A 23,634-nucleotide genomic window follows, 5' to 3' on the forward strand; every position below is an offset into this window, starting at 1 on the left:
TCCCCACTTCCATTTTTACCTGCCATGTTTCCAACATCCCCCTTACCCTCTTGGTCCACACACTTATATACTCACAAACTCTTACCAGAAGATAAGGGTACTTAAATGACTGAACTTCATCAAAAGGCAATTAACAGGAAACCAAAAGCAGTTTTAAATACAGGCATATCTTGGAAATATTGTGGGTTTGGTTCCAGATCACCACAATAGGGAGAATTTCTCAGCAATGTGAGTTAAATTGATTTTTGGTTTCTAAGAGTACATAAAGTTATGTTTACACTATACTAGAGTCTGTTAAGCATGTAATAGCATTGTGGCTTAAAAAAAAAAATAACGTATATACCTTAATTTTAAGAATACTGGGGCCCCTGGGTGGCTCAGTTGGTTAAGCAACCGACTTCGGCTCATGTCATGATCTCGCAGTTTGTGAGTTCGAGCCCCACGTCGGGCTCTGTGCTGACAGCTCAGAGCCTGGAGCCTACCTCAGATTCTATGTCTCCCCCTCTCTCTACCCCTCCCCTGCTCACGCTCTGTGTCTCTCAATAATAAATAAACGTTAAAAAAATTTTAAAAAAAAAGAATACTATATTGCTACAAAGTGCTAACCATCATCAGATCTTTCAGCAAGTCGTAATCTTTTTGCTGGTGGAGGCTCTTGCCTCATTGTTGATGGCTACTGACTGATCAGGGCGGTGGCGGCTAAAAGTGAGGATGGCTATGGCAATTTCTTGAAACAAGTCAACAATGAAGTTTGCCAAATCAACTGACTCTTCCTTTCATGAACGATTTTTTCGGTAGCGTGCGATGCTGTTTGATAGCATGTTACCCACAGTAGAATTTCTTCCAAAACTGAAGTCGGTCCTCTCAACCCTGCCACTGCTTTAGCCAACTAAGTTTATGTAATATATTCTGAATCCTTTGCTGTCATTTCAACAATCTTCAGCATCTTCACCAAGAGGAGATTCCATCTCAAGATACCACTGTCTTTGCTCATCCATGAAAAGCAACTCCTCATCCCTTTAAGACTGATCAGGAGATTGCAGCAATTTGGTCACATCTTCAGGCTCCACTTCTTGTTTTAGCTCTCTTGCTACTTCCACCACACCTACACTTACTTAACTCTCTCAAACTCATCCACCAAGGCTGGAATCAATTTCTAACCTCCTGTTCGTGTTAATATTTTCACCTATTTCTATGAATCATGCAGGTTCTTCACGGCATCTAGAATGGTGAATCCTTTCCAGAAGATTTTCAATTTACTTTGCCCAGATCCACCAGAGGAATCACTGTCTATGGCAACTATACTTGCATGAAGTGTATTATTTTAAATAATAAGACTTGGATGTCAAAATGATTACCTTGGTCCATGGGCTACAGAATGGATGCTGTGTTGGCAGACATAAAAACAACATGACAACAACAATCTCGTGGTGGCACATCTCCATCAGAGCTCTTGGGTGACCCGCTGCGTTCTCAATGAGCAGTCATATTTTGAAAGAATCTTTTTTTCTGAGCACTGGTCTCCACAGGTGGGCTTGAAACGTATATTTAGTAAACTATGCAGTAAACAGATGTGCTGTCATTCAGGCTCTGTTGTTCCAGTTGTAGAGCACAGGCAGAGTAGATCTAGCATAATTCCTAGGGGTCCTAGGGTTTTAAGAATGGTAAATGAGCACTGGCGTCAGCTTAGTCATCAGCCCCTAACAAGAGAGTTGCCAGTCCTTTGAAGCCTGGAAGGCAGGCATTGACTTCTCTCTAGCTATAAAAGTCCTAGACGGCATTTTCTTCCAAAAGAAAGCTGTTTTGTCTACGTGGAAAATCTGTTGTTTTGTGGAGCCACCTTCATTAATTCTCTTAGCTAGATCTTTGGGATAACTTGCTGCAGCTTCTACATCAGCACCAGCTACTTTACCTTGCACTCTGATGTTATGGATACAGCTTCTTTCCTTAAATTTCATGAACCAAACTCTGCCAACTTCAAATGTTTCTTCTGCAACTTCCTCACCTCTCTCAGCCCTCACAGAATTGAAGAGAGTTGGGGCCTTGCTCTGGATTAGGCTTTGGCTGAAGCAAATATTATGGCGAGCGTTTGATCTTCTATCCAGGTGATTAAAACTTTCTCCATTTTGGCAATAAGGCCATTTCACTTTCTTATCATTCACGTGTTCACTGTAGTAAGCACTTTGAACTTCCTTCAAGAACCTTTTCTTTGAATTCATAACTTGGTTCACTCTTTGGTTCATAAGGTCTAGCTTCCAGCCTATCTCAGCTTTTGACACTTTCCTCACTAAGCTGAATCATTTTTAGCTTCTGAATCAAAGTGACAGACATGCAACTCTTCCTTTCACTTGAACACTCAGAAGCCACTGCAGAGTTCTTTTTTTTTGTTATTAAAAACAATTTTTTTCAATGTTTATGTATTTTTGAGACAGAGACAAATGAGCGGAGGAGGGGCAGATAGAGAGACACAGAATCCAAGGCAGGCTCCAGGCTCTGAGCTGTTAGCAGAGAGCCCAACGTGGGGCTTGAACCCATCAACCGCAAGATGATTACCTGAGCCGAAGTTGGGACACTCAACCACCGAGGCACCCCCGTTGCAGAGTTCTTAATTGGACTAATTATAATAATTTGTGTCTCAGGGAATAGGGAGGCTCCAAAAGAGGTAAAGACACAGGGAACAATGGACAGTGCAGTACACATTTATCAAGTAAGTTCATCATCTTATATGGATGCAGTTTGTGTTACCCAAAAACAACTATAATGGTAATATCAAAGATAACTTATCACAGCTCACCCAGAAGAAATACAGTTGACCCCTGAATAACATGGGTTTGAATTTCAGTGAACATCCACTTATATGCAGATGTTTTCCAGTACATACAGTACAGTACTTTAAAGGTATTTTCCAGGGCACCTGGGTGGCATAATCGGTTACATGTCTGACTCCAGAGCTCAGCTCAGGTCATGATCTCACAGTTTTGAGTTCAAGCCCCACCTTGGGCTCTATGCTGATGGCATGGAACCTGCTTGGGTTTCTGTCTCTCCCTCTCTCTGCCCCTCCTAGCTTGTGCTATCTCTCTCTCAAAATAAACAAACTTTAAAAAATAAATAAATGTATTTTCCTTTCCTATGACTTTGTTAATAATATTTTCTTTTCTCTAGCTTACTTTATTGTAAGGATATAGAGTATAATGTATGTAACATACAAGTAGTGCTATGTTCTCAGTAAGACTCCAAGTCAATAGCAGCTAAGTTTTTGGGAAGTCAGAAGTTATGCACAGATTTTTGATTGCATGAGGGGTCAAGTGCCCCAACCCCCAAGTTTTTCAATGGTCTGTATAATACTAAGGAAGAAGTTTGAAATACTGAGAGAATTACCAAAATGTGACACGGAGACATTAAGTAAAGAAACGCTATTGAAAAAAAATGGCAACGAAAGACTTAATGCAGGGTTGCCACAAACCTTCAATTTGTAAAAAATGCAGTATCTGTTAAGTGCAATAAAGCGAAGTGTAATAAAACAAAGTATGCCTGTTTGTGTACCTACATACTTAACCCTTCTGCCACACTTTACTATTTTTTTAATGTATCTAACATTCAGTGTATTTATTTTACCTTATATAGTATTTAAAAATTCTGTTCGCTTACTTTTAAAAATCATTTGCATTTACATTTCTTAGGCCATCTATAAATATTTCTAACTTTGGATATAAAAAATGATTAAGAAATAAAGAAATCTTAGGGGCGACTAAGTGGCTCAGTTGGTTAAGCATCCCACTTCGGCTCAGGTGATGATCTTGCAGTTTTTGGGTCTGAGCCCCATGTCGGGCTCTGTGCTGACAGCTCAGAGCCTGGAGTCTGCTTCAGATTCTGTGTCTCCCTCTCTCTGCCCCTCCCCTGTTCATGCGCTATCTCTCTCTCTCTCTCTCTCTCTCAAAAATAAACATTAAAAAAATTTTTTTAAAGAATTAAAGAAATGTTAGGATTATCAGAAATTGACTTAGAAAAAAGTCAAGCTCTTATGGAAAGTAAGAAAATTAGAAGCTGAATTGCAAGCTCTACTTACACATATCCTTTAACTACTTAGTAAATTCTGTGAATATGTACACTTATGGTAAGTTATGTATAAAGTCATTATCTCATTTAGCTGTATCACAAATACCCAGAAAGTCTAAAAACCCAAAATTGTACTCAAATTTGTAATACAAAGATAGCATTTGTAAAGGAAAAAAATTTGAAGCCAGAAATACATTTTGTTCAATTTTATCTCCAATCTTAGAATGCCACTCTATATTTCTGACTTCTATTAAACAACCAATACCAGAGTCTAATAAGTCTTCCAACTTTAAAACCTCCGAATTTCTTTTTAAATCTTTATTTTTGAAAGAGTGAGAGACAGAGAGAGAGAGAGAAAGTATGAGCATGAGAGGAACAGAGAGACAGAGAGAGAGGAAGACACAGAATCCAAAGCAGACTCCAGGGTCCAAACTGTCAGCACAGAGCCTGACACAGGGCTTGAACTCATGAACCACGAGTCCGTGACCTGAGCCTAAGTCAGACGCTCAATCGATTGAGCCACCCAGGTGCCTCAAAACCTTGAGTTTTGTTTTGTTTTTTTTTTTTATTTTTTTTAACATTTATTTGTTATTGATAGACAGACTGTGAGTAGGGGAGGGGCAGAGAGAAGAAGGAGACACAGAATCTGAAGCAGGCTCCAGGCTCTGAGCTGTCAGCACAGAGTCCGATGCAGGGCTCAAGCTCACGGACTGCGAGATCATGACCTGAGCTGACGTCGGACGCTTAGCCAACTGAGCCACCCAGGTGCCCCAAACCTCTTGAGTTTTTTTTTAAGGAGATAACTAATTACAGCTTTTCACCTTAATTCTCTAGAATATACTGTGCTAAGATTAATAATCTCAGCTAATTCACTTGGTTCTATAGTACAATATCAGCCCCTTTCAGTGGCTAATGGGATTCTCTATATAACTGGTGCTCAGTAAATATTCCTGTAAAACTTGTCTTCTCTTTTCTGACTGTACTTTACACTGTTTTTCTTCCTCTCTAACCTATCCATAATGCTTGCTTCAACCCTCATTCTGTGGTAAATAAAATTCCTTAATCCTTAATCTCTTCACAAAATATTCTCACTTCCTTGCCTTACGTGTTGCTTTCTCCTTAAGTGTACTGTTTCATGCATAAGCCTAACCAAGTGGAATATGCTCATTACCTCTGTAACATATATATCTTAGGATCAGAAGGTAGTCAGTCTCTGGTTTCCTAATGCCACCATTTCTTCCTTCACTAGCTTAAAAATTCTTGTTCCTGAAAACTCTCAGCTCATGATAACTACATCATATATTAATTCATAAAAGGAAAAGAGGTATCTTTTGTAACTGCCCTAATTGTGATCAATCATCAGTGGCTGCTAATGGGTGGAATAGCATTTTAAGAATTCTGAGGACCTAGTCAATCTCAGGTGAACACACACACACACACTGCATTATAGAAAAAGAGGATTATGTCAACAGTAGCAAAATCCATGGAAGTGGAAGATATCCTTCAGCATAATGAAATAAGCCCAAAGACCAAACCTTCGCAATTATATTAACTAAAATTTTATAATTACTCCTATTTAGGAACTCAGGTTCCCTCCCGTAAAACTAATAACAATGAGTTGCAATAACAAATTCACTTGAGAAACAATGTAACGAACTCTTAATTTTTGTGAAATGGAAACAAATGCTAGAAAGTCAACAGAAGCTCTACCTTTTTAAAGCTAAAGTAATATCTCTATAGTGCCTTCTAATTTCGAACCCTGCTTGCACAAACATCTCATAGTTTTATGGTATTTATCACAGTCTAGGTAGGATTAAAGCTAACAACATCTAAAACAGAATTAGTGAAGTTCTATTGATCAATTTGTTTATTAAAATGTTATCATCCTTTCAACAAAGTTAACACAATCTAAATGAAAAAAAAAATAAACTATCAAACACAATAGTTCTTTTTAATCTCTGAAAGTACTCAAATTATACTTCAAACTACCTGCTTGATATAAACCCCACTCCTGGAGAACAGATCCACCAATTCTGGATGGTGTTTGCTATTCTGGCTCCCATGACCCAGGGTGAAATTTGTATTATCTCCCCAAGTGTAGACATCTGTAGGATCTAAAATGTAAAACAAATACCAGTTTTAGTTCAATCTATAGATACACTCTACTAATCAGTTTTCCTCAACATAGACTCTTTACAGGAACTAATTTAACCATCATGTTTAGAAAGATGCTGCCAACATTATCACTTACATTATGAAACTATTAACACATTATCTAATTCTAGGAATAGAAACAGAAAATCCAAATCAGCACAGTCCTGTATCAATGTTAGGAATCTAACATTTGTTCCTTGTTTCATTAGCAGTTAGTTTAACTGCCAAATGAGTAAAATATCACCTGCCATATCCATTTAGTTGCCATGAAAATAATACCTATAGTTATTTAAATATAGGATGTTTATTACATTACATATAATATATAATATAAAGGTTCTAGATGAAGCAAATGTGATATTAGTTACTGTTCCTACAGAAACATTAACTTTAATAGTTTACTCTTGATAGATGCAAAATCACACCAGTGATCAGGGTAATACCCATTAAACTGGGATAAAACTTAATCACAGCTAAGTTTTAAGTCTTCATTTTTATTTTGGAAGGCGTATAAATTTTTCGACTAGATCTATAACTGTAACCTGCAATATAGTACCCAAGGTAGAAATAAAAATGAAGAATGTGTCCTTGCTTGTTCACTAGTTAAATGCAAATTATGGAGAGGCTCCATTTAAAACTCTTCTCCTTTTCCACCAATTTCCATTTCCAAAGTTGAAAAGCAAACAAATTGGAGAAATAAGTGAAATCAGAAGGATGTGAGGGTAGAAGAATCACATCCTTTCCCTCTCTACCTCAAGTACTGATGTCACTTTCTGGATGCACATTAATTACAGTAGTTACAATTCCAACTGTCTTCCCACTTAGGCTGTGTTCTTACTCTAACATAGTATAAATTGAAATTGAAAATGCAAAATCAATCAGTGTTCTGAATAAAACCCTAAAATTATCAACCAATATACACCAAAAGTATTTTTACCAAAGTAAAAATTCCTTGCAGATATCCACACACAAATTTTCTCAGGTTTTTTTTTTTAACGTTTATTTATTCTTCAAAGAGAGAGAGAGAGAGAGACAGAGAGAGAGAGAGAGAGAGAGAGACAGAGAGAGAGAGACAGAGAGACAGAGAGAGAGAGAGACAGAGAATGAGCTGGGGAGACACAGAATCCGAAGCAGGCTCCAGGCTCCAGCTGTCAGCACAGAGCCGACACAGGGCTCATACCCACGAACCATGAGATCATGACCTGAGCCGAATCCCGAAGCTTAACCGACTGAGCCACCCAGGTGCCCCTTCTCAGGTATTTTAATAAGAACAAAGTTTCATTAAAATTTTCTAAGCTATACCTTAATGGGATATATTTGCAGAATTTTCTTACCAGTAGTTTTGAATACTACATGAGTTGGTCTATCCTTCATTACAAGATCCAAAGCTGACAAGCCTTCTTTGTCTTGAATATACAGACTAACACCATGCTAAAAAAAAAAAAAAAAAGAAAGAAAGAAAAATAGAAAACAAATATATATAAATATGTTACCTCCTATGCCCACTCACATTTTTCGCACACACAGAAGAGAACTAAGAAAAATAAGATATCTAATTCTTAGAATATAAAAGAACCAGAAAACATTAAGAAATAAAATAAGTAACATTTAAAATCAAAATGAACTAGATGTGAAAGTTTAACACAGTAAAGCAAGTCTGGTTGCCTAGAATGCCCTAGCTCTGGTCTCTCTGTCTGTGCCTGTCCATGTACACATACACATTATGTATTTAAAGAGCCATGTTCCATGTCTAGTCCAGTTAAGGGCTATAAAGATTTCAAGGCAATGACAGAACAATCATTCTATTAGAATTTACTATTTATATAATGTGATCACCTTGGCCCCATCTCTTTTTGCCTTGAATGTTATTATACCAAGTATTTACATTTAAGACAACTATATTCCTTTATTTTTATATTTCTATTTATATTCCTCTATATTTCTATTTGTGTGATATAGGTTTTCATCTTAGTATCGTTTAATTGTGGCTTCTCTAAATCACATATAATTAATGGTATCTTAAAAAAATCTGAGGATGTGTGTGTATATGTGTTTTAAGGATGAATTTAAACTAATCTTTAATTTGTATCTTCACAGTTCAAAATCCAACACGAAATAGAACATTTAAAGCAGTTAGCACACCCCTACCCCTATCACCATACTTTTGTATCTTCTAAAATATGGTGCAAGGGGGCAGGAGGGATAGAAAGCAAGGTTCAATTCATATTATTGTTATTTAACTGTAGTTTTTAAAATATAAAACATTCTTTTCAAAAACAACTATTACTATTTGTTGATAGTTTAATAAGACATTCAACTATTAGACTTATCCTTATTTTAACTGGTGCAAGTCATCACAGCCCATCTGTACACACAGTTCACCTGGGTAGTTACAGGCAGAGATGAACTATGAAGTTATTAAACTCTAAGTGTAATATGTTGGAACACTGTTTTAGGTTACTTAAGAAAGAAGAACCTCCTCTTACCTTGAAACAATGGATTCCTAATACACTAAAACCAATTCTAAATTCATTGTGTTCTAGATTCATTGTGTTATAATACTTGATTACATAAGGACTGTCAATGAGCAAAAAAGACTAAAATGAGCTATGAGCTAACCAGTAAAAAAAAAAAAAAAAAAAAAAAAAAAAAAATTTAAATCAGAAATGATCTAAGATCTTAATAAATTTAAAGTTATATGTTACCTAGTATTTTTTTTTAATTAAATGTAATTAATCCATATGAGAAGACCTGAGCTTGACCTTTTAAGAGTAACAAAGGTAAGTTCCAAGATAGGGTACTCCAAGCTAAGAATTTAACAAATGGGATCCCAGAAACTGAGATCCCTAGAAAGTTTATTTTGCCAGTTTTATAAATTTTCCTAAACTTTATACATACCAACTAGATCTTAGTAAGACTACATACATTTGTATCATTCTAAGTAGCTCCAATTGCATAAGACTACATTTATTTATTTATTTACTTACTTACTTATTAGAGCTCCCTAGATATGGGACTCATATTTTCTAATATGCTCATCTTAAATTCTAAAGGTTGTAGGACCAGTGTGTAGTCTATCCTACTTATTTAAAGATCAACTCTTGGGCTCCTGGGTGGCTCAGCTGATTAAGCATCCAACTCTTGATTTTGGTTCTGGTCATGATCTCACCATAGCAAGATCAAGCTCCATACTGGGCTCCACGCTGGGCATGGAGTCTGCTTAAGATTCTCTCTCTCTCTTCCCCTGCCCCTCCCCAGGTCACATACATATACACACTCTATCTGTCTCTCAAAAAAAAAAAATTGTTTAAAAATAAATAAAATACAGATCATGCCTCCGAAAGAATAGGTAGATTCATTAGTTTGTTAAATATCATCTAAGTATATACCAGGCTTATAAGCCTGAGCATTTGTTGAGAATATCTACAACAAGGAGCAGATGCGCTTTATATAGCTATTCCACTAGAAACCATTGGTAACACTACTGAGATACCTGTCTGCAAATACAGAGAACTGTTTTGACTGTCTTCCTCAAAAACAAAGCATATGATAAAGATTGGCATGCAGATAATTTCCTTGGGAAAAGATCCTAGAAAGTGAGGGGCTAGGAAAGTAGATAAAAGGAGGAAAAACCAACACAAAAATGTGTTATCAAGTAGGCCACTGCTAAGGAGACTTGTGAATGATCCTGCCAGGGCATTCCGGAAACCTTATACAATATATCACTGAATAATTCTCCAGTCAAAGAATAAAAGGGCTAAGTGTTTACCTTCATTAGCAAACAGTTGCTCTAAAGGGGATTTAACTCTCCTGTATTTTTGGTCGGTTATGCACGAATGCCAAGCTCTGGGGCATAAAATAAGGGGCATGCATTAGATGCTAGAAACAAGGTGCAGATTTACACCTACACAAAGCTGCTAGAAGCCTATGCACAGACGTGAGGCCAAAATGACATGAAGTGGTTCAGCAAAAGTATCTGATACACCAATTTTTCCAAACTTAGTTTTCCAACTTAGTTATGAGCTAAGTTGAATGAGTTTAATATGGCTCTCTCACTATTGCTGCCCATATACTGCCAAAAAAGGGAGGATCAAAAGACTATCTTGAGATTATAATTTCCAGTGGGATAAATTGAGATATACTCTTCTCTTCTTCTTTCAAGCCTATTCTTTAAAGATTTGGAAGTACATTTGGATAAACTGGCTAGATGTCCTCATACTAGAAAAAACAGAAAAATAAGCATTCTCTTATATTCAAAGGACATGGTTTTAACATCATAAACTAGAATAATTTTAATAAACTGGTCCTGCTACCTAATTATCCTGGAGGAGGGAGGTGGGAAGGTACTTCATATCAGTTCTATTTAGTTTATAACCATTCTATTTGAGTTTAAGGAGATTTGTCTTGCTTATAATTTGACAGTGAATTTTATTGTTCTGGTTCATGACTGGTCTATTCTGCGAGGTATCGGATATCCCTTCTAATAAAATATCTTTTACTTAGGTAACCGTAGTTGGTTTCTGTTTCCATGAAATAAGATATCTAATACACCAACACTTATTGTCCCATTTGTTTATTTAATTATTTGGTTTTGGTCTATCTCCTTCTACTAAAATAAAAACTCAAAAAAAAAGGATTCTGTCTGTTGTGTTCATTACACATCCCTAGGACCTAGATTAATGCCTGGCACTCATCAGGCACTCAAAAAAAAAAAAAAAAAAACCAAAATTGTTCCAAATAGTATTATAGTATTGCTATAAATAGTATAGCATTTAATCCACTAAATCCTATGATTTAGTTCTTCTATTTACAAATAGAAAAAATTAAAGTTTTTCCAGAACAGTACCATAAATAAACCACCAGTATGAAAGAATAATGGTATAGCAACAACAGATACAGCAAGACCCTACAAGCATAAACAGTCTTTGCCAGGCACACATCTTGTCATAGAATCAAGGAACCAAAGAAGATATGCATAAAATTCGCTGCCTCTACTCCAGCTTTTGATAGACAAGAAGTTTCTACTGAGGTGGTTGCTGTTGTTGTTGCTGTTGGCAAACAGGAACTGAAAGTATGGGTTTATATTTATTGTACAATTTATTTTGGCAATTAAAAAATCTTACAACTATAAAGTTTTTAATCAATGCAATTTATTTTAAATGTATATTTGTGTATGGTCTCTTTCTGACAACCATAATATCCTAAGGGCTATAGTTGACCAGAAGTAGAACTGACATGAACACTCCTATAACTGCAGCTCTTCCAATTAAACAACATTGAAAGGTCAAAGGACAGAAGAATATGCTAAAAATCAAAATGCAGATAGCATATGTTGAGACCTGAATACTAAAAGGATAGGAAAGATTTCTGTGGGAAAATTTTATCAGTGGAACACATCCACTGTTAGATACCTATCATTGATCAATAGGGCTCTGATGATAACAAAAGACAGTCAAGCCAAGGGCAAGGAGGCCCAAGGCCCAATTTCCTGGCTTCTCTTAGCCAAGGAGAAAAGAATGATTAAGGATTTCTAAAGGAAAATGAAGCCCCAAAGAGAAGGAAGGCCCAAAATTCAATCCAGACGCTATTTCAAACTGAAGCCCCAAATCCTGACACCTGAATAACAACCCCTATGATAACAGAAAATCCAAGGACCCCCTCAACCTTGATGAGACTAGCGGTAATCCAGCTTTCTAGCAGATACTTGAAAACAGCTGAGGTTTTAGAGGTGGGAAAGGGTGAAAGTAGAGCTGATAAAATGCTTTAACTCATACCAACTAGCTTCCTATATAAAATAAGATTAAAGTAAGGGAATTAAACCAATATTCAAACATTTTACCTGGTAAGAGGAATTAAATTAGCAAACATTTTTAAAAATCAAAAATAGATGAAGACCCTTAAGCTAAGCTCCCTAATGTGACCAAAAGTTCCCTGAGGATAGGAAGTGTTTTGTTTTTCTCTGTGTCCTCTGCAAACATGACAAAATGCCTATACAAAAGAAATTTTTCAATTTTAATATCATGATGTCTGATTTTGAGTTTTTCATGTGCATTCATTAGTGAAATGACATTGAGGTATATCTCAAAACACTTCATTGTTTGGCTATAGAGTACAACACACCTAAATTTAATCTACTTGATGGGAAATTTCAAATAAATTAAGCTGACTCTAATCATTAATGTTTTCACAACTAATTTTATCTTAGCCAAACAAGAAATAAACATACTACCCAAAAACAGTCCCTAAATGTTATATTTCAATAACTAGTACCCTTTTAAAGTAGCTAATAATAGTTACATAAAAAGCGTATTTCTTAAGAATACTAAAAGATACATAATACTGATTAAATGATAAAATGTGTGGGATTTACTTCAAAATAGTATGAGATAAACAAAGTCAGTGGGGACATATAGAACACAAAACTAGCCAACAGTCTATTATATATTGTAAACTTTGGTACATCACAAAAAGTTTAAGTAAAAATATATATGGGATTTGAATTCTAAAGAAGAGTAGTTACAATAGAAAAAAATACCAAACAATTGATAAGAACAAACTCAAATCTTTGGAAAGTAAGTGGAGTCTTTGAAAAAGACTAAGAAAAACATATGCCAGACGAAATAGTTTTAAATAAACAAATGACACTTACCTTCAACAGAGACCAAACACAATCAATATGTCCATAAAAAATGCTTCTGTGCAAAGCTGTCCATCCTGATTCCTTGTCTTTCACCAGCAGATCCACTCCTTTTTCAATAAGCCAATCTAATACTCCTTTCTTTCCACAGGAGGAAACAAGGTGGAGAGCGTTTCTGCCAAAGGCATCTTTGATAGTTGCAGCATTGTAACAATAACTGGAGAGAAAGGCCTTTATCTGGTTTTCATTCCCCTTTGTTACCACAGAAAGGACATCCAAAGCATGTTTCAGGGATCGACACTTTGATGTACAGTCAGGGATGGAAGAATTCATCCTAATTGTTTTTAGACTGCTTAATTTTAGTTCAAGATAGTCCGTTAAGACTAATTTTTAAAAATGAAAAAGCCAAGACAAAATGGTGCTATTCAGAAAGATTTATAGAGAATAAATGACCTTTTTAGGATTATAATTTAAACCCTCACGGTAGTAGTATAAAACTATATACCTTTATACAATTTATTTTGGCACTTTAATCAAAAAATTATAAATAGCTCTATAAAGTTTATATCAAATACAAGTTCTTTATTAAAAAAAAAAAAAAAAACTTTCCACAGTTTATAAATTATTCCTGGAGTCAAGCACCAAGGGGGAGTGAGGAGGGGAACTCCCCCCTCCACACTGTCTGGTCCTTTTAAATATCCATAATTGCAAGGGTGACCTATAAAAAAAAAGGGAAAGAAAAAGTAAAAAATACAAAATCCACCTCTTGCTCTCCTCAAGTACTTTACAGCCACCTCCATATTTAAGTGCCCCTAATTCCTATTTCAAAAAAAATAAAAGTCTATCAACTTTTCACCTTCACATCCACAGTATTCTAGAACTATACTAATCATTCTCTTCTCCTTTAATCCAGTCTCCTGTTTAAGGTTAACCTCTGTATCTGTATTCTGGAGTCCACCTCTTTGCTTCCAAAAGCTTCATTCCTTCTCCCTTACATTTTTACACTTTTATTAGCTATGTCCCCACAAGCTATAAACACACTTAAATTTACCCTCTTTATAGCAATCCCATCTCAACCTTTACCCCCTAAAATTATTTAATTACCACCACCAGCACAACTCTCTCATCATTTGGTTTTTACTAAGAGCCAGGCACTGTGATAATGTTCTCTCTGCCTAGAAAGTCTCTACTATAAGAGGAGATAATAATTAAACATCAGGTATCAAAACAACTAGGTATCAACCTGGAAAAAAAAAAAAACTTTACATACTTACTTTATACCTTACACCAATATAAATTCCAGATGAGTCAAAGACAAACATATAAATACCATAAAAGCACTAGAAGAGCATGGGTGACTCTTTTTTATAATTTCAAACAACAAAAAGTCCTTTCTACCTATGATCTGAAATTCAAAAGGTATAAAAGATTAATACATTTAATCAGTTTAAAACCTACATTAAAATAAGAAAGGAGAAAAAAACCTCAAAGAATATAACATTACTCCAAAAAAAAAAAAAACAACAGGAAATTTATTTTATTTAAAAAAAAATTTTTTTTTAATGTTTATTTACTTTTGACAGAGAGAGAGAGACAGAGCATGAGCAGAGGAGGGGCAGAGAGAGAGGGAGACACAGAATCCGAAACAGGATCCAGGCTCTGAGCTGTCAGCACAGAGGCTGATGCAGGGCTCAAACTCACAGACCGTGAGATCATCACCCGAGCCGAAGTTGGACGCTCAACCGACTGAGCCATCCAGGTGCCCCAAAACCAGGAAATTTAGACAGATTTTATTTTTTTTTTTTTTTTATTTATTTTTGGGACAGAGAGAGACAGAGCATGAACGGGGGAGGGGCAGAGAGAGAGGGAGACACAGAATCGGAAACAGGCTCCAGGCTCCGAGCCATCAGCCCAGAGCCTGACGCGGGGCTCGAACTCACGGACCGCGAGATCGTGACCTGGCTGAAGTCGGACGCTTAACCGACTGCGCCACCCAGGCGCCCCTAGACAGATTTTAAAAATGAGACTCATCTCACTAAAAAAAAAAAAAAAAAAAAAAAAAAAAAAAAAAAAAGCAAATTGAAACTAAACTGAGATACCATGTAACAACATGGATGGATCTACAGAGTATAATACTACGTGAAATAAGTAAGTCAGAAAAAGACAAATACTATATGATTTCCCTCATATGTGGAATTTAAGAAACAAAACAAATGAACAAAGGGGGGGGGGGGAGAGAGACAAATCAAGATAACAGACTTAATCACAGAGAATAAATTGATGGTAATGGGGGGATGGGTTAAACAGGTGATAGGATTAAGGAGTGCATTTGTCAGTGATGAGCACGGGGTGAGTCACAGAACTGTTGAATAACTATTTGTATACCTGAAACTAATATACCAGTGTATGTTAACTAACTGGAATTAAAATAAAAACTTAAAAAAAAAAAAACTATGAGATACCATTTTTTATCTATCAGAATAGCAAAGGTTGGTATTACTACGTACTGACAGGATTGTAAGAAAATAGGTTCCCTACCCCATTACCAGTGAGAATATAAACTTATACAATCTCTTTGGAGAGCAATTTACTAGTATTTATGAAAATGTAAAGTGTACACTTTTTTCTAACCCAAGCAATTTTACTTCTAGGAATTTATCTTAGAAAAATATATCCATGTGTGAAATGGCATAAGTATAGGATTATTCACTGAGTCACTGTTTGAAATAGTAAAGTGTGGAAAAAAACCTAGTTAGAAGTAATTATGTTATGTCCATGCAACAGAATAGTATTCATGTATGAAAAAAACAAAGTAGCTATATATTTACTGATATGAAATAATCTGCAATATATACTTCAAAATGTTTTTTAAAATGCGAAGTATATGTAATATCATTTGTGGAAAAGATGTATACGTATTTACATGTTCATGCTTGAAAATGCATGGAAGAAGTCTAGAAGAATACACAAAAGAATGGTTCCTCTGCAGAAGGGCACCAATGGTTGGAGTCAGAAATGGAAGGCAGACTTTACCTGCATTTTACTAGGAACCACTTTTAAATGCTTCACCATGTGCATGAAAAGCTATTCAAAAATAAACATCTAAAAATATACATAAATGCTAATATATTGATTAGAGAGGATATAGAAAATATAAAAAAAAAAAACTCAGCCACCATATAAGAGCCTCTAGCTTCCTTTTTTTCCAATATGCTACGCTGTCTGCTTTGCCCCATTCAGATCTGGAGAAATGAAATACTATTTGTAAACTATCTGACAAACTACTATTCTTCAGTTTCTTTACTTCATGTTAGAAAACTAACTACTGATATATTAGAAATTTTATACCTAGAGTGGACTACTTTACAATCAACATTTCTCCATCATCTTTTTATCATCTCCTAATTTTTTTTTTCAGTATTTTTGTCCTCTGGATTTTTTTTTAATCTCTGGATTATAAGTAACTAATCAATCCATTTCATAATGGCTATATTTTAAAGATTTTATAATAGAAATTCTATGTACATTCTCTTCTCCAAGGTATCAAACTATCATAAATACTTAATAGAACAAACAATCCTAAAATTTGTATGGAATCACAAAAGACCCCAAATAGCCAAAGCAAGAGAGAAAGAACAAAGCTGAAAGCATCATGTCCCCTGATTTCAAACTATATTACAAAACTGTAGTAATTAAAGCAGCATGACACTGGCATACAAAGAAACACATGCATCAGTGGAACAAAGTAGGCCAGAAATAAGCCCACGCATAAATGGTCAATTAACTTACAACAAGGAACCAAGAATATACGATGGCAAGAGGAGTCTCTTCAACAAATGGTGCTGGGAACTGGACCCCTATCTTAAACCATACCCCAAAATTAACTCAAATGCATTAAAGACTTAAATGTAAGACCTGAAACCATAAAACTCCTAGAAGAAAACACAGGCAGTACACTCTCTGACATAGGTCTTGGAGAGGATTATTTTAATCTGACACCAAAAGCAACAAAAGCAAAAAATCAACAAGTGGGACCACATCAAATCAAAAAGCTTCTGCACGGCAAAACCATAAACAAAACCATAAACAAAATGAAAAAGCAACCTACTTTATGGGAGAAAAATTTTTGGAAATCATACATCCGAGGGGCATCTGGGTGGCTCAGTTGGTTAACTGTCTGTCTCTTGGGTTCAGCTCAGGTCATGATCTCAAAGTTCGTGAGTTCAAGCCCCACATCTCTGTTAGCGCACAGCCTGCTTGGGATTCTCTGTCTCCCTCTTTCTCTCTGCCCCTACACTGTTCACGCTCTCAAAAAAACTAAATAAACTTAAAAAAAATCAGATATCTGATAAAGAGCTATAATTTATATAAATATCCAAAGAATTCATACAATTCAAGAGCAAAAAACCAAACCATCAGATTTAAAAAATGAGCAAAAGATCTAAACAGACAATTTTCCAAAGAAGACATACAGATGCCCAACAGGTACATGAAAAATTGCTCAATATTGCTAATCATCAGGGAAATGCAAATCAAAACCACAATAAAATATCACTTCACTCCTGCTAGAATGGCTACTATCAAAAAGATAAGAAATAACCAGTATTGCCAAGGATGTGGAGAAAAAGGAAACCCTGTACACTATGGGTAGAAATATAAATTGATACAACCACTATGGAAAATAGTATGGAGGTTCCCCCCAAAATTAAAAATAGAACTACCATATGATCCAGCAAATCCACTTCTGGCTATTTATGCAAAGAAAACAAAAACACGAACTTGAAAAGATATATGTACCCCTATGTTCACTGCACAGTCAAGATAAGGAAACAACCTAAGCATCCATCAATGGATAAATGGATAAAGAAGTTACACACACACACACACACACACACACACACACACACTGAAATATTACTGAGTCATTCATTCAAAAGGATGAAATCTTGCCATTTGCAACAACATGAATGGACCTCAAGGGCATTATGCTAAGTGAAATAAGTCAGAGAAAAGTAAATAGCATGACTCTTTCATGTGTGGTATCTTAAAACAAAAACAAGCTCACAGAGAACAAATTGGTAGTTATGAAATTTGGGGGGAGCGGGCAGGGACAGAAATGGATGAACCAGTTATTTGCTTTTTCTTGTTTTAAATAAACTGAATAAATTTTAAAAATAAAACAAATTCTCCAAAATACTTTTTTTAATTTTAATTTTTTAAATATACACTTTGAATGACAAAGAAAAACAGTTATAAGAAGGTTATTTAGAGAGACACATATGAGTTTACTATACTTGTAGGGAAAACTGTGCACCATAGACAGGTACGAAGCATCGCCAATCTGCACTTTCCACTCCCATTTCAAACCACACTAAGAATAAGAAGTCCTAAATCTAACTGGTTCTTCGCTAGTCTGACTTCCCCATCTGGAGATGTCAGTAAAGAATTAGAGTACTTCTAGTCCCTTCTAGTTCTAGTTCTGTTTCTACTGGTCTGCATGTTTTATAATTTGATATAGGCTTTCTAACATCCCACCTTAAAGTGTTGGTGTCAAAAGCAAAGCATTTTGTAGTTAGTTAACATAAAGAAAAAGGCGCCAAAGCCTGAAGTGTTTAAAATGTGAAAACTGGAAAATAAGCTATACGGCAAAATAGTCACTTGTAGTTAATTTCATTCTTTTGAGGCTCTAAAATTTTTCCACCTTTGCATTTTCAGTCCATTCATAATACCTGAAAAGAACTACTTACCAGCAAATACCTCACACACTACACAAAAGAATTAAGGTATAACAGAAGAAAATTCCCTAATATGTTACTATATATAAACATTTTAATGGAAAAAAAAGAAATATCAAATGCAAAAATGGTAGCATACTAAAATATATGGAGAAACATACAGAATACTAACAACATAAATAAGGAAGTGACTAAGAGCTAATGTTTCTTAGCGTCTTACATATTTGGATTCAAATATAGCAATGCCAGCTGTTACCAGTTATGTAACTCTAAAAATTACATAATCTCTCATTTCTTCATTTGAAAATGGAGACAATGTCACCAACCTCAGAAGGTTACTGTAATGATAAATGAAACTACTAAGCACTGTACCTGGCAGTTCAACAAACAGGCGTTCAACAAACAGCAGCTTTCATTACTATTATTTCTTCAGTAACAAAAGGGTAACAAATTTAATCTCAAAATTCATGTTTGAATTTCACTGTCTCTGCTACCTGGTTCCCATGCATACTTCTACAATTAAACCACATATACTAAGGTTATCAAAATGACTTCCAAATTGCTAAATCTTTAAAGATACTTTCTGTTCTTACTTGACTCCCCTGCTTTTGAGTCATTAACACTGCATTCTCCCAAGGCATCTAGAAAGGGATACTGAAAGCATAGGGAATTACTGAAACATTTAAGCATGGGCTCTCTCTCACCACATCTTCCAAAGACTTTGTCACCTCCCCTTACCTTCGCATGTTGGCCTTCAGTCTTCTTTTCCTTTCTACTTCATACTGTCCGTGGATAATTTCAATTTCTTTCTAGTTTTTAACTGTAACCTACATGCTCATAATTCCCAAATCTGTCTCCTACCCTCACATCTCTCCTAAATTCCAGGCCCGTATTTCCAATTACCAGTGTAAATGTTATTTATGCATTCAACAAATGCTTACTGAAGGCAAAGAAAGCAAAGGAAATATTTATTAAGCATCTAATATGTACTGAACATCTTACATCACAGAGAGGTTAATTAAGTAAGCCAAGAGAATCACTGCACCAATAAAAGAGGAGTTAGAACTCAAACACAGATCTGTTTAACAGCAAAGTTCAAGCTATTTCTACTACAATACACTGCCTCTCCAGTGCATCCACTGTATGTCACAAGGTACTAGGAATACAAAATAAATACGGCATGTATATTTCAGATAAAATGATAAAAGTATAGGCTCACGGATAACACTTAAGTGAAACTATAGCTCATTTAACATCTGTATTGAATGAGCAAAATTTATTACCTATCATAGTCTCTACCATCAAAGGGTCACAGTTTGATAGAGACTGATTTTTTTAAGGAATAAAAACATATTATAATAAACCTGGTAAAGATAAAAACAAGTGAATCATAGGAATAAGGAGTTGACGAGAGACATAGAGAAAATTTCCCATATTAGGATGAGCACAGGTTTCCCTGATAAATTCAGGGTAGGTGGACATTCAAGGCAGAGGGAACAGTAAATATAAATAAAAGCATGAGAATCATTTTAGTCTATCCTGAAAATTCCAAGTAATTCAGAAAACAGAAAAGAGTGAGGCCTAACATATACACAAGGATGGACCAGATTATGTAGACAGGCCTATGTGCCCTTCTTTGGGATAAAGAAAATGTGCAATTCAGAGACACATTTAGATATTTAAGCTCTTGAATTGACAAGATATGGTGATAACTCCCAGGTTTCTGGCCTGATGATACATAGGGCAGCCAAGCAGAGTTAAGGGGTAAAACTTTGGAAATAAGAAAAACAAAACAAACTTAAAGAAAGCAACAAATAAAAATTGAAGGTAGAAAGTTATTTTACATGTGAGGATTATGAAATGCTGATGGAAAACTGAGTTGGAGGAGTATAGCTAGCTACAGACAATTGTTCAGTCTTAAGAACTGGCCCACCACAAAAGTTGTTAGCCAGCAGAGGATGAGCCCTTAACAAAGGTCATAATCGTTCCACTTATCCTTGGTTAGGAGTTTAGGTATCTTCCTAAAACACAAATCTGATCATGCCATTCTCCAAACCCAATATCTCTATTTCACGTAAGGTTAGCCTTGTGATCTCAGGAAGAGGATATTAACTGAGTCTAGAGACCATGCAAAATTCAGACTCTAAATTCAGAACATCTGGCTCAGCTAGTAACCCAGGTACACCACTAACTAAATGATCCTAGGCACGTCACAATTTGCTAAGCTTCAATTCTCTCATTTGGAAAAAGGGGATAACAACTATTTCCCGAGTTGTTCTGAAAAATAAATGAGACAATTCATTCATATGTAAGCACCCAACAAATATTTAAGAGGAAAAAAAAAGGGAGGAAACGGGACATTATTGGTAAGGAGGTCGGAAAATGGCATAACTACATTACAGTCCTTTCTGCTTGGAATCCTTTTCACCCAAACTTTTACAAGGCTGCTTAACATGCCATGGCTTACAGAGTGTCTACCATCTGTTGAACTTTCATACGGACAACCACGGTGCGTCACATAAATTTCAGCCTCATACTGCCCCTTTATATATGAGCACCTTCATTTTACAATGAGGAAATTTATGTGAAAGTTTAAGTAGCCTATACTCTAGATTCCACCTATTCTCCTCTACCCAAACTGCTCTCTCAAAATGCAGTTAGGAAATCTTTAATGAGAAGTAGAATAGTGTAGTAGAAAAAAATTAACCTTATTTGTAGCCATAAGAATTGGGTTCCTACTATCTAAAAGCTTGGCCAAATAACTTAATCTCCCTATTCCAATATCTCCATCTGCAAAGTAGATGATAATAACTTGCCCTGTTAGTATGTACCTTTGCCTACACAAAGATTTTAAGTTCTTTTGGGGTGGGGGGAGAATACTGTATTTCATTATATTTCTTACTATATATATGTGTGTGCAATATATATATATAGTATATATACTTAAATATATATATAAGTATATACACACACATATATTCAATAAGTAGGTTTATTGGTAAAAACACTAATACTAAAACATCTTCCTTTTAAACTTATATACATTAAATTAACTTACAAAGCTACAAATTATAACTCATAATTGAAGAGTCATAAACATCTTTAATTCCTTGTGTTAAGTCCTGAAAAGAGTTCACGTAACAATTTTAAAACACAAGCACTTACTCCTTTAGGAAATTAATAATTTTGCTTTATCAATATTACATTTTAGTCTAACATTTTCTCAAATATTCTCTTGGTACAAAAAATAGGAACTTGAATACTTTATCAGTGTTTCACAACAGAATAATTGCCCAATTTTAGGGGGCAGGCACATCTCTACATGTGGCAAAAAGTCATTGACCTATTAATAATAACAAACTTTGATACCGTTTATAATAATAAGCCAAGTAATACTGAGCTCCTTTATGTAATAGGTAAATCCATTTATGGTCTATGGAACTTTATATGGTCCTAAAGCATAATGAGAGTAAAAGAATGTATTAAGTTCCTTCATAGAATTTAGGATACTAAGAGCCCTCAATGCAAGGTTGTTGTTGTTTTTTTTTAATTAAATAACGGAACAGCCATTTTTAAAAATTTCTTGAGGTAAATTCTGCTTTGAATAAAGTTTCTACAAATATCTGTAATAAGTTCTTTTTAGAAAACAGATCTTTCTGTCTTCATCTAATCTATATCAGTTTCTAAAACCAATTAAAAAGCAAGGAATTGAAAATAGAAAAAGGAGTGAGAAGAACAAGTAGCTATACAAGAATGTGAACTGGTACATTATGGGTAAAGAAACACAACCACTCATAAAAGTCACATTCTTTCAGTAATTCTATAAATATCGAATTTCGAACGCTCTACTTCGAAGCATGGAGCGGCGGAAAGGGGCGGGAGTGCTATACCAATTTCTGCTTCCTAAAAAGAAACCCTGAGGTTTTATTAATATGTTGGAAAACAGTAGCCAAGGATGTCTGCTGAACTAAAACTATTTAGAACCGGACAAGACACAAGAATAAAAAGCCTCTATCGTCTCTGTCTCCCCCACCCCCAAAAGAACCGGTCCCTTTTCACCGGTCTTGACTACAGTCAATTCACACAGAACTTCACAGTTAGTATCCCCAAAGTGGACTAAAACTATGTGACCCCCAGGAAGGGATAACGCTTCAAGGAATGGCTTCAAATTCAAGGTTCCAAGGGAAGTGATAGGGTCAACTATCTGAAACTAGCAAGGCAGCAACGCTGGAGGGCGTGTCAGGCAGGCCAGCAACGTAGCACTTTGCTGAACAGACCATTCATTAGCAGAGCCACGCTGCGGGGAGGAGGGCGCTCCGACTCGGGCCCCTCCGCCCGCTTAGCGCCGTCTTGCACGAAGTGCGTCAGTCTCGGGGCCACTGGGTCTCTTCCCCGCGGTCCATCCGCGCCACTGGCGTCCCCAGTACCCCGCACCCTCTGGAAACTGAACACTGTCCCATCGCCCCCCCGCCATCCCCCAGGCTGAAGAGACGCCGTCGCCTAAACCCGCTCCGCACGGGGGAGCCGCGCTGAGCACTCCCTCACCAGTCGCTAGATGAAAGTACGCCGGTGGTCTCCGCGAGACGGACACACAGTAGCGCAGGGACTCATCCTTAGTGAAGACAACAGGAGAAACCGAACGATGCCAGGGGGAGGCTGGTCCCCACGCACGGGAAAGCTGCGGAGGCGACTGCAACCACAGCCGCGACTACAGGCAAGGGGAAGGGGGCAGGGGGGGGAAAAAGGCCGGCGCGGGCGGGACCCAGGAATAAGACGGGCGTTGATTGGCTGGGGCTCGTGTATGCCTCATGAGGATTGGCTGGCGTTTGCTCAGAAGGCCTCGCGTGGCAGCACCTAAACTGTGGCCTTTCCCGGGAATCCGAAGGGAACATGACCCCCCGGCCTTGGGATTATCGGCGCAACCCGGAGGTGGGGAAACATAGCAGTTGGGGACTCTCGGCCAACAGGCCAACAGCGGTGGTGGAAATGTCTCTTGCAGGGTCAGCCATGGCCTAGGCAGAAATGTCAGCTGCAGCCCTGGAATTCAGGATA

The 23,634-nt window shown here is 36.4% G+C and overlaps 1 protein-coding gene across 4 annotated transcripts in view; it reads right to left on the reverse strand.

The window, feature by feature from the left end:
• IBTK (inhibitor of Bruton tyrosine kinase) overlaps positions 1 to 23,334 on the reverse strand; it is a 90,562-nt gene extending 67,228 nt beyond the window's left edge. For all 4 annotated transcript variants that reach the window (XM_042939238.1, XM_042939236.1, XM_042939237.1 and 1 more), the window contains exons 1-4: positions 23,128 to 23,334; positions 12,860 to 13,565; positions 7,545 to 7,641; positions 6,046 to 6,170 (exon numbers count right to left, since the gene is read on the reverse strand). In XM_042939238.1, coding sequence (XP_042795172.1) covers positions 6,046 to 6,170; positions 7,545 to 7,641; positions 12,860 to 13,180 — 543 coding nt within the window. In that variant the 5' untranslated portion in view covers positions 13,181 to 13,565; positions 23,128 to 23,334. The remainder of the gene's footprint in view (positions 1 to 6,045; positions 6,171 to 7,544; positions 7,642 to 12,859; positions 13,566 to 23,127) is intronic.
• Positions 23,335 to 23,634: the final 300 nt, after the last annotated feature.

The sequence above is a fragment of the Panthera leo genome, chromosome B2 (assembly GCF_018350215.1).
Source record: "Panthera leo isolate Ple1 chromosome B2, P.leo_Ple1_pat1.1, whole genome shotgun sequence".
Taxonomy (NCBI): domain Eukaryota; kingdom Metazoa; phylum Chordata; class Mammalia; order Carnivora; family Felidae; genus Panthera; species Panthera leo.